Here is an 11,003-nt window from a genome sequence, read left to right as displayed (position 1 = left end):
AAGAGTCTGTGGGAAAACACAAAAACCAAGCTTAAACCAAGTGTAAATTAATAAAAAGGGCCGAATTGCGCATTTTGGCAGTTATTTTGGCAAAAAATGGTATATTTTGATTTCAAGCAAACTTTCAAGTAGTTGTTAAAGTTTAGAGCCAAACACAATACCAAAAAAAAAATGGATGTTTTCAGAAAAAATTGTGACCCTCAGCCTAATCATAATCCCACCCTACCCAAGCCCTAACTCTAGCTGCAAGCTATCCTAACCCTAACCCAAACCCCGGGTTAGGGTTAGGGCTCGGGTTAAGAACGGAACTTTTCACTCCAGTCAAAATGATGCAACTGGTTAACATGGTCCAACCAGCCAAAACAAGATAAAATGGTTTAAACGGTGAAAAGATTTTAAATACGTGACATGGTCCAATCGGAAGAAACGATCTCACTTAGTAAAATGGTGCGACTGGTTAACATGATCCAACTTGATAAAATGATGCCAATATCTAAAATGGACCAACTGGTTTAAATAATCCAACCAGTTGATATGGTCTAACTGGATAATGCATGTGTAACCAGTGAAATTGGTTCAAATAATTCAGGTAAGGATGGTAACATTAGTTAAAAAGATCCAGCATATTAAAGTGGTTCAACTGGTAAAAATAATCATCCAACTACTAAAAGTTATTAAACCCCAATCAAAATTAATCCAACCGATTCAAATAATCTAACTGGTCAAAATTCTTCAGGTGGTTATTTAAGTGAAAAAGGTGACAAAATCTTCTTAAAAATATTTTTGAAGACGCTTACACCCTTACCCTAAACACTAACCCTACCCCCAAACCCTAACCCCAAACCTTCACCCTAGCCCTAACCTCAACCGCAGACCCTCTAACCCTAACACTAAGCCTAAACCCTAACCCTAACCCTAGCCCCACACCATAACCCTAAAACCTAACCCTAAACCCTAAACCCTAACCTATAGCCCTTAACCTAGACCTAACCCTAACCCTAACCCCAACCTTCTCTATCTATCCTGTAAGTGTACCAGTCGGCCTATCGTTTGTTTTTCAGTAAACTTTCAAGTAGTTACTGAAATTTACAAACACAATACCAAAAACCCTGCAATTGAATGCTTGTAGAAAAATATTAACGCCAACCCTAAGCATAGCCTCATCCTAGCCTTAACCCTAATTCTAACACTAAACCCCGCTAACTCTAAGCATAATTTTACCCTAGCCCTAACCCTGATTGTAACACTAAACCCCTCTGACCCGAAGCAACCCAAACTCTAACCCTAACCAGGTAATGGGCTCCTGCCCTAACCCTATCCTCAACCCTGACTTAAACCCTTTACCATAGCTTAGGATTGGTTTGGGGTTTGGGTTAGGTTTAGGATAGCACAGAGTTAGAGTGAGCACAGGACGAAATAGCATGATTCCGTAATTCGGAAAAATGAAACTCTATGTTTCCACATCATTCACTTCTTCCTTGGACCTGTTATGTTTCCGTTATGATTCCTGAACGGAAATATGACGACACGTTTCCGTTGCATTTCTGTCAACGGAATATTATCATCGCCTGTTTCCGTTACGTTTCCTCGTACGGATTCAAACTTTTACCGTCAAGTAAAACATATATTTATAAAGTGCTGTACAGTTCTTACACCACGTTACCATGAAGACGTGATCGTTCGAGGAAAACAAAGGCAAATTGACGTGCATTAGGTGTGTACGTTCGTAGGAATCATAAGAAGTCCTAGAAGCTTCGATGTTTTACACTGAGCTATGTGCATGTTAATTTTGGAACTGTTTCGAAACCTTACAAAATTGAATCTTTTAAACTTACTCTGTGCTTAGATTTTTAAGCAGCTGGATCATTTGAGCCAGTTTAGTCACTCAAACCAGCAATACAATACTAGGCTAACTGGATAGTTTTAGGGTTAGGGTTAGGATTTTCAAGTAGGCACACGCAGTTGTGTGGATATTGTGGTACATGGAGTTTAGTAGAGTGTAGATTTTAGCAGTATTTGCCAGTGTTGACATATTTATAAAATTATGGTTCCAAAGTGCGTGTCACTGTTGAGAACCCAAGAAAATCATGAGAAAGTCGCCGATGGATTAGCCATAAAAATAAGCCCAACTCTGAGTCAATGCCAAACCACAAGAAAGTTGTGAAACTCGCGCCAATGTAAAAAAAAAAAAAAAAAACAACTGAGGTTCGAAGTATGGGTCGCTAACATCCTATGAAAATCATGGGAAAGTCGAGGAGATTGGTCATGGTACCAACCAATGCCACTTTCCCATGAAAATCAAGAAACCTGTGGAAACTAGCCAACATATGCTAGAATGACAATCTTTAATAAAATTCATATCTAATAAGGATGTGTGAAATGGCCAATATCGCTCTTGGCCGAGATACTGGTTTGCCGTGTTTTGGCAGTTATTTTGGCGAATATGGTTAAAATCAAATCTGTGTAAAAACAGTAAAATCAACGAGTTATTGAGGTTCGTCAACATAGGGAGGGTCCTCTTAGTCTAGAGAAAAACTTCTGCCCACGGCTAAAGGCGTTAAATTAATAAATTGATATATCTGGGCGGCATATCAAACAGCAACACTAAACTTCTCCTTTCTCACAGCTTTTTCCCCTTTAACATCTTTGTTCATTCCATTTTTTTTTTAAAGTAAAAACTCGTTTTGGAGGCATAAAGGTCCCTAAAGCAACGTTTCAAGATTTTATGGCGATCTTGTGAAAAACATGTAGTTCCAGCTAGTTTAGAGGGTTTTGGCAGCTATTTACACAAAGAGTGGGTAAAATCAGCCCAATTTGTCGTGTTTCTGACGGTTTTTACGCGTTTTTTCCCTAAATTTTACTGAGAACACTGCGTTTTAGCTGGAATAAGTGTTTTCACATGGATTGTATCCCTATTTTGTTAAAGACATCGTGCTTTTGAATGTAAAATAGGCTGATTTTTGCAAAAAAAAAAAGTGTTTTTCAGGTAGAATTAAGCGCTTTTGTCAACTTTTGCGTAAAATTTGGCAAAAACTCGTGCGTTCTGCCGGATTTTGGTGTTTTTAGATAGATTTCATTGCAATTTTACGAAATACATGTAGTTTCAGCTAGTTTGCAGCGTTTTGGGCTTGAGACCGGCAAGAGTGATGGTAGACACTCTTAGCAGAGATAATTGTGCTAGCAGATATTAAAATTTCACCTGTAAAGACAATAAATTAATTGAACACAAGAAAGAGGAAACTTGATAAAAAAATTAGAATAATGGCGGGGAGAAAAGAGGGCCGCACTAAAGATTATGTACTTGTGTTCTTGAAGCTGAAAATTAACAAGGTTCCTAACAATTTTTGAAAATCACACAAATCCCAAGCTATATCCAGGGTTTTCTCTTAATAAAATTAACTCTTAAAACAAATTGGGATTTTACCTTGGGCCTTTTTTTTTTACTTTTTATGTACATTATTTATGTATAAATAATGCTCCCCTGACCCTCCCCCAAATTTCCAGAACAAATGGAAACTCTTAAGAATGATCAAGCTTTACCTTATTATTTAAAATTTTTACATCTTGAATTATCAAGTTATCACAGAGGATTTCTTGGTACTTTAACCTGTTTAACACCCTAAAAGAAGTGCACATATATACTACACATAATCAGCCCAGTCAAAATGTGCCACAGCTGACAATTTGGCTGCCTGCCACAATATAGCTGCCGCTAACTTCACACTTTTCACACTTCCATTCAAGACAAGGTTCAGCCTCTGCTGCCTATTACTATCACCAGCTTGCCTTCCACTCAAAAACATTTTGACTGAGCTCATCCATACATACATACATAAGTGGGAGATTAGGTTACATGAGCGAACCTGCTCTATTGAAAGAGATCAATGAATTACAATTCAAAGAAACATTGATAAATAAAATAAATCAATAGAAATGACAAAAATCAAACTAACAGCAGACAGTACTCTTTCAGCCTTCTGGACCTGAGCAGTGCAGTGATCTTCAACTAAGTGCTTAATTTGGACATAAAACCAGAACTTGGTATAGCTAAATATTATTATTTTTCTTTTAATATTCCCACTCCAGCTGATGTGTATTATTTGAATTACAAGTCTTATTAGCATGCAAAATCACCTACAGACAAGGCACACACTTTGCACCAATAGCTTTGCATCAAGCACATTATCTAGTACATCATTACCATCTTCAGGTATTTCTAATTTACTTGTGAAAATCACACAAATCATAAGCTATATACAGCATACAATCAACAGCAAATTATTAGAAAGGAATGCAGTAAATTTTAATAAGAATATTACTAAGTAGTTAAATAACAAATAGCCCAGTAAAATTGTGCCCGTTGCTGGGAATTTGGTTCTCAATAAAATTAGCTAAAATAGCCAATCTTGAGTTTTACTGCTCACTCAAAATGGGCTGGCAGCTTACAATTTGGCCGCCTACAATGAAGTACCTTCCACTAACTTCACATTTTTCAGACTGCTTTTCAGGAAGAGGTTTGGCCAGCTTTTCTACTACTCAAAAACATTTTGACTGGGCTGTGCAAGTCTTACTAGCATATAAAAAGCACCTTCAGGTAGATTACAGCAAAGCAGACTTTGTACCAAATGCTCTGCATTAAGTACATCATTACCCTCTTCAAGTATTTCTAGTTTACTTGTGAAAATCCCACAAATCACAAGGTATATTACATTATACATTCCAGTTGACAAAGCAATCAAGGGTAATTTTTTCATAATGGATGCAATGACCTCCAGTATCAAGATTATTTGGTACCTAAATAGTAAAATGTTCGAGAGAAGAAATAATCATAAACATTTTTTCTTTCTCATCAGCATCGACTTCCAAAAGTAATGGATGATGACCACCTAAAACAAAGAAGAAATAAATCAAATTTTTGATTTCACAGGGCTTCAATACGAAACAACTATACATATCTTTTATTTCCTACCACTTACAAGTGGCAGGAATGGCTGAAATGGCCTTCACGTGAACACAACAGAATCCTATGCGTGTATAACCATGTAGAACTATTTATTCGGTATCGAAATTACATCCCAAATGTCATGATATTTGACTGAAACTCAGCTTACCCATCTTTCGTTTAGACTTCGAAACTTGCTGCTTTTTACCACCGTTTCAATGTTTTCTTGTTGTTCAAAAGGTGGTAGGGCCATTGCAGACCGTGATTTTTTTTTCACTTGAGAACCAGATCACAACACCCAAGCCTTTTCACGCTAAATATTAAACTACTGAGATTTCCTTCGCCGCCGTAAGCCGCCATTTTATCTTTCCCTGAATACTAGTTCCCAAGCTTCGAGCCCGAAGGTCTCAGACATGCAGATATTCGTTATTTCAGGGCCAATTTAGAAATAACGGTAATCGTTATTTTGGTGTCGAGATCATGCTGATCACAACTGAACGCACATTTACCCCTTTCCTCCGCCATCTTGAATGTTGTAAGACAGTGGAACCGAGTCCTTCTCTTTATTTAACACGTTTAAAGAGGATTGGTAAAGAGTGCCACGAAATTACTATATCCATAAATTTGGTGCCAATTTAGAAATAACGATAATCGTAATTTCGGTCTCGAGATCATGTTGCACACAACGCAGGCAACAGAAGCTACACCTCGCGCAAGGCTAGTCCCAGGTCAACACCGTCGAAAAGCTCTGGGTCTGGCTGAGGCGGAATTTGTAAACGATCCTTCATTTGTATTGAAATTCTGACCTCAAAGTTGCCCATGAATTTAGTTTGGTTGCGAAAATATAGTACCATTTTCGGGATCATTTTGAAGTTATTTAAGGTTTTTACGAATGATGGACTTAACTGCGTGATTAGGAAGGTGAAAGTATATTTTGTAGCATAAAATCTGGGGAATTCCAACACTTCCAGTCACTTCCGGTTTACATACATGTACAAACCTCTCATTTTCTTCAAGAATTAGTCTTATGTTATAGAGAAAGGCTAATAACAGTGTTCTATATACTTGAATTTGGATATTAATCGCAACATTAACCTTACCTTTAGCCATTTAAAACTGATATCAAGGAATGGCGTTGTTTTTCCCGGCCCTGAAGCTGGTTCTACTCGTGTGCCCTTTTAACCCTTTCTATCCCAAGATCTCATTAGTAATTCTCCTTTCTGTCTGCCATACAGTTCATGTAATATTAGGGCAGAGAATTTGGTTTTGGATCAACTAATAATCCTGTAATTGATATTTTTCTTCTCATTTTCCGATTAGCCTTTCCCGATTATGCTACTAAAACTGGCATTTTATGCTCCTAGAAATTCCGCTTTACGCCAAAAATAATGCTCAAATTATGCTCGATTCTCAAAATAATTCTACTTTGGTTTCAGAAAATGCTTTGTTTAATTTATAAGTTAAACGAGACTTACCTGTAAGTTGAAGTTTGACTGTAATTCTATGAGATACCAGTCACGAACTAGGGAGTCACGTGAGATATGTGCGAGTAGCCCAAGCGATCAGTCTTTAAAGGCGAATGATCGCAAACAATAATGGGTGGGAAGTAATAAGATGAATGTGCTACATAGTCACCAAGTGAAGGGGTAGGGCACGTGACTCCCTAGTTCGTGACTGGTATCTCATAGAATTACAGTCAAACTTCAACTTACAGGTAAGTCTCGTTTAACTTATAAATTCTATTTCGACACCAGTCCTACTCACTAGTGAGTCACGTGAGACTTTAAAGCAGTGCAATTATGATCAAAGAAATAAACACAAACAGGTTTATTTACCAAAACTATGTGTACAAAACAACTACTGCAATATGGCTTGTCAGTCTATGGTGCACAGAGTGCACTTCAGGAAAGAAGGCAGTAAACAGTAAGCTGCCAAGTTCCCAGATTCATTGTTATAGGGAGTCTGCCTATAATAGGCAGCAACTAAATAAACACAACAAACATGTGGTAATGAGTACTGGTTAACAGTAACAAATGTCTTGTAACAATCCTGTGTGGAGGTTCTCCAATAGGAGTTGTCCATAAGCTTTACTTGATGTGACGATGGGTTTCCTGTAGAATCTCCCAAAGGTTGTCGCATTCGACCAGCCTGCGTTATCCATGATTGTAGACAATGGAACCTTACACTTTGCAGTTGCAGATGCAGAAGCTGCCCTGTTGCTATGTCCCTTAAAGACTGAGGTATCTATTCCTGACTTTTCAAGAACCGTTTTTAGCCATCGAGAAATCGTGTCAGTTGAAACTGGCTTGTGAGGCTTTTGGAAACTCACTAGCAGCTGGTCACTCCCTTTCCTAAGGTGACTTGTCCTTTTGACATATTCAGATAAGCAGACGATAGGGCACAGACGGTTGTCTGGTGAGTAGGCTGTGAATGTTAAGTCTGACACATGCTTTCCTGGCCGAGAGGTCTTCAAAAGTTTGTTGATGATGAATACACAGCTATCGTCCTTCAATACCATATTGCTAGCAGAAAGCAAATGCAGTGTCTGACACCTCTGCCCTGATAACAAAGCTAAAAGCATTGTCGTTTTGAAGGTGAGATCCTTCAAAGTTAAGCCCGGAGGTGGGTGAAGGTTTGACAAGTAAGCCAGGACAGTGTTGACATCCCAAATGTTCTTGTATTTAGGGAGGGAAGGTTTCAATTCAAACACGCCTTTGAGGAAACGACACACCATGGGGTGGGTACCAAACGACATATTGTTAGCCAATGTAACAATAGATGAGATGGCACTCCTCGCAGTGTTAATAGCACTGTATCCTATGCCAGAGTCATAGAGTTCAGCAAGAAAATTGATTCCCTCCTCTACAGGGGGACAAATGGGATCAATGCTCCTAGTATTACAGTAGCGTCTCCATTTCTCAAGGTAAGTAGCATATTGCTTTCTAGTGCCTGACCGCCAGGAGTGTTCCATGACTGTGGTAGCTGTTGTCGAAAGGCCTTTGCCGTTGAGGTATCTCCGGACAAGTGACACAGAACCAGGCACAGTTTCTTGTGAAGTGGATGAGGTTCCTGTGGGCTGCTGGGTAGGAACAGAGTGTCTCTGTCCTTTGGAAGCTGTACTGGTGGTTGTATTAACATCTGCATTAACTTGGGCCACCACGGTTGAGTTGGCCATTTTGGAACAAGTAGAAGCCCTGTTGCCTTCTCTTCTTGAATCTTTTGAAGAACTCTTGTTATCAGGCTAAATGGTGGAAAAGCATAAAATAAGTAATGTTGCCAAGACATGTGAAAAGCATTGATGGCAAAAGCTTCTGGGTCTGCTCTATAAGAGACATAGGGCGTGATCTGGCAATTGATCCTAGACGCAAATAGGTCGATGTTAGGGGTAACATTGAGCTTGGTACAAGCCCTTGCAAAGAGAGTTTTCTTTAAGCACCATTCAGTACACCTCCTAAATGTACGCGACTCTTTGTCTGCCTTTAAATTTTCACACCCTGGTATACGAGCCATAGTCAGCCATATATCGTGCTTAATGCACCAATCCCATATGTCTTTAGTTAGCTTGTTTAGCTTAGGGGAGTGGCTTGTACCCATCTGGTTAATAGTTGATTCAGTGGTAGTATTATCGACCATGACCTTAACATGTTTGCCATGAGTCAAAGTACTGAGTGATTTTAAGGCAAAGAATACAGCTAACATTTGGAGAAAATTGATGTGCTCCTTAGCCTCTTCAACAGTCCAAAGTCCCCCAGTTGAAGAATCACTGGTTGCTGCACCCCACCCCTGTTTTGAGGCATTAGAAGTAATGGTAATATCTACTTCTCCTCGATTTATCGGGTTGGATGCAGTCTCGATTGATTCAATCCACCACTTAAGCTCTTCACCTGCTTGGCTGGATATGCACATTGTGGCATCAAAGTTCCATTTGCTAGCATTAAGAGCTATAGTTTTATCTCGTTCTAAATAGCGGTAGTGAAGGGGTCCATAGGCAACGCCAGGAAAGCTAGATACTATAAGCCCCAGTACCTTGGCTACATCCCTAATAGTAGGCTTTTTACAGTGCAACATAACAGTAGCTACCTGTTTTAGCTTAACAGCCTTATCAGGTGTAAGGTAGACTTGCATGTTAACTGAGTCTAGAGTAAAACCCAGAAATACCAGTTTTTGAGTTGGGATGAACACCGACTTCTCAGGGTGTGCCACAAATCCCAAACTGTCTAATAATTTTACCGTGTCAACCACATTTTTTGCACAATCATCCCAGACTGTCCCCATCAACCAGGAGTCATCTATGTAACCTGACAATAAGTGGCCAAGCTGTCGAAGGGTGGCAAAGACTGGTTTCATTAGCTTGGTAAATTTCCTAGGGCAAAAGGCCAACCCATTGGGAAAACATGTAAACTGAAATAACATGTTGTTCCACTCAAATTTGAGGTACTTCTGGTGTGGCTTTGCAATAGGGACCGAATAGTAAGCATCTTTTAAATCAATTGACGCCATGTAACAATTTGGGGTCACGAGCCTAATTGCTGTCCAGACCGAGTCCATTTTAAAATGTTGGTATTCAACATGCTGGTTAAAGCTTTTCAACTTTAAGATCATTCGAGATGATCCATCTTTTTTATTTGTCACAAAAATAGGCGAAATATATTCTCCACTTTCATGTTGAGTGGGTACAATGACACCTTTGTCAAGCAATTTTTTAATTTCAGCTTCAATAACTGGTGAGTCACTGATGTTGAATGTTTTCCTTTTGGAAACCAAGTTTTTTATGGGCTGTGTGGAAAATTCAATGTACTGACCCCTAACACAGTTAAGGACTTCCGAGTCGGAAGTTAGTTCTTTCCATTTACCAAGGAAATGTGTCAGTTGGCCACCCCTGAAGCTTTGCACCTTATTCGCAAAGATATGTTTCATATTGGACTCAAACAAGACAAGATTATTTACCTGTAAATTATCAAGTGTGTCAGCGGAAATCATTGCTGCTTCTTCCCTTGATCCTGTTGTCGGAAGAAGGGTTTTTGAAGTGGCTTCGAGTTCCACTGACGGCCTTTGGCTAAAAAAGGCTTGCTTCGCCGATCAAATTTTTGGTAGTTTCGGGAAGGGTGTCCCTTCGAGTTTTTGTGGCGATTCCCAACTGCTGTGGAGCTTATTCTGTTGGATGCTCGTATATTATTCAGCTGGGTTTGCAGGTCGTTTCCAAACAGCTGAGCTGTTACAGGAACATGGGAAGCACACAGACCAGCATAATCTTTGTTCAGATGCGGTTTGAGCGACTCCCTGCGACGGTGGGACAGGTCGATATGTGCGTGCCCTAGGAGAGCGACCGCATCGGTGTTCACTTTGACAAGTTTCTGAATGTCAGAGTCTGACTTCGGCTGCTTCGAATTCTTCATTTCTAGCAGCATCCCAATGGATTTGCACATTGCAGCACCAGCTGTGGCAATCGTTTTCTGGATTGAGCTGGACCTGAGGTCCTGCTATTTCACTGAGTGGCTCAGTTTATCCTAGATTTCAGGATTAACCCGCGGTGTTGTGAGAGTCTCACAGTTCGCCGGGCGTAAATACTTCGCCGACTTATCCTTTAGTTTCGAGTCTGGCAATTTCTTAGACCACAGGTTGTTGATAAAGTCCGCCAGTTGTTTCTCAATAGCCGGACCTGAGTCGTCTGCATTGAGGAAATCCTCTGCGATTTCTGACAACAATGGGTCATTGCTGCCATCGTTTTGCTCAAGTGGAGCACGTGGTTTATCCTTGGAAATTCCGTCGGCTTCAGTGCCACAAAGGGCCTGCAAGTCTGCATCAGAGTCTTCTCCATCGTGCTCTGAACCATCGGAGGCACTCATTTCGTCTCTGGAACAGTGTTTACGCCGTTTAGGGTCAATTTGTTCGTCTGTGTGGCTGGAGTCAAGACGCTTCAGCGACTGCTGCACGGCGATCATCGAGTCTGCCATTGCTCCGAGGTTTCTGTTCACATTTTGCATCATACTAAACATGGGATCCGGGTGGACATCAGTTGGAGTCTTTTCTTTAGGGTCCGTTTCAACGGTTAAGAGTTCGT

General features: G+C 40.0%; 3 protein-coding genes across 3 annotated transcripts in view; all 3 read right to left on the bottom strand.

Moving 5' to 3' along the window:
- The window catches only part of LOC149041881 (sterile alpha motif domain-containing protein 9-like), a 63,549-nt gene extending 57,883 nt beyond the window's left edge, over positions 1–5,666 (bottom strand). The window contains exon 1 of the mRNA XM_089180833.1: positions 5,630–5,666. The gene's annotated coding sequence lies outside the window, so the exon portion shown is untranslated. The remainder of the gene's footprint in view (positions 1–5,629) is intronic.
- A 1,089-nt stretch (positions 5,667–6,755) lies between these two features.
- On the bottom strand, positions 6,756–10,389 carry LOC149041880 (uncharacterized). Its single transcript, XM_089180830.1, has 2 exons — positions 9,890–10,389; positions 6,756–8,183 (listed from the first exon to the last, which is right to left on the bottom strand). Exons 1-2 carry the CDS (start codon positions 9,920–9,922, stop codon positions 6,963–6,965), a joined length of 1,254 nt encoding a protein of 417 aa, XP_089036956.1. The 5' UTR covers positions 9,923–10,389; the 3' UTR covers positions 6,756–6,962.
- Positions 10,390–10,449: 60 nt separating this feature from the next.
- Positions 10,450–10,788, bottom strand: LOC149041879 (uncharacterized). Its single transcript, XM_089180831.1, has one exon. The coding sequence runs from the start codon at positions 10,786–10,788 to the stop codon at positions 10,450–10,452; it is 339 nt and encodes a 112-aa protein (XP_089036957.1).
- Positions 10,789–11,003: the final 215 nt, after the last annotated feature.

The sequence above is a fragment of the Pocillopora damicornis genome, chromosome 8, assembly GCF_964200805.1.
Source record: "Pocillopora damicornis chromosome 8, jaPocDami1.2, whole genome shotgun sequence".
Lineage (NCBI taxonomy): Eukaryota > Metazoa > Cnidaria > Anthozoa > Scleractinia > Pocilloporidae > Pocillopora > Pocillopora damicornis.
The sequence above is the reverse complement of the archived record's forward strand: the minus strand, read 5'-3'. Positions and strand labels throughout refer to the sequence as shown.

Bases quoted from the DNA above. Each gene is read 5' to 3' on its own strand.
- LOC149041880 (XM_089180830.1), bottom strand. From the start codon at position 9,922: ATGATTTCCGCTGACACACTTGATAATTTACAG. The intron at 8,184-9,889 runs GTAAATAATCTT...TCCACCATTTAG, and splicing joins ACACACTTGATAATTTACAG to CCTGATAACAAGAGTTCTTC.
- LOC149041879 (XM_089180831.1), bottom strand. From the start codon at position 10,788: ATGAGTGCCTCCGATGGTTCAGAGCACGATGGAGAAGACTCTGATGCA.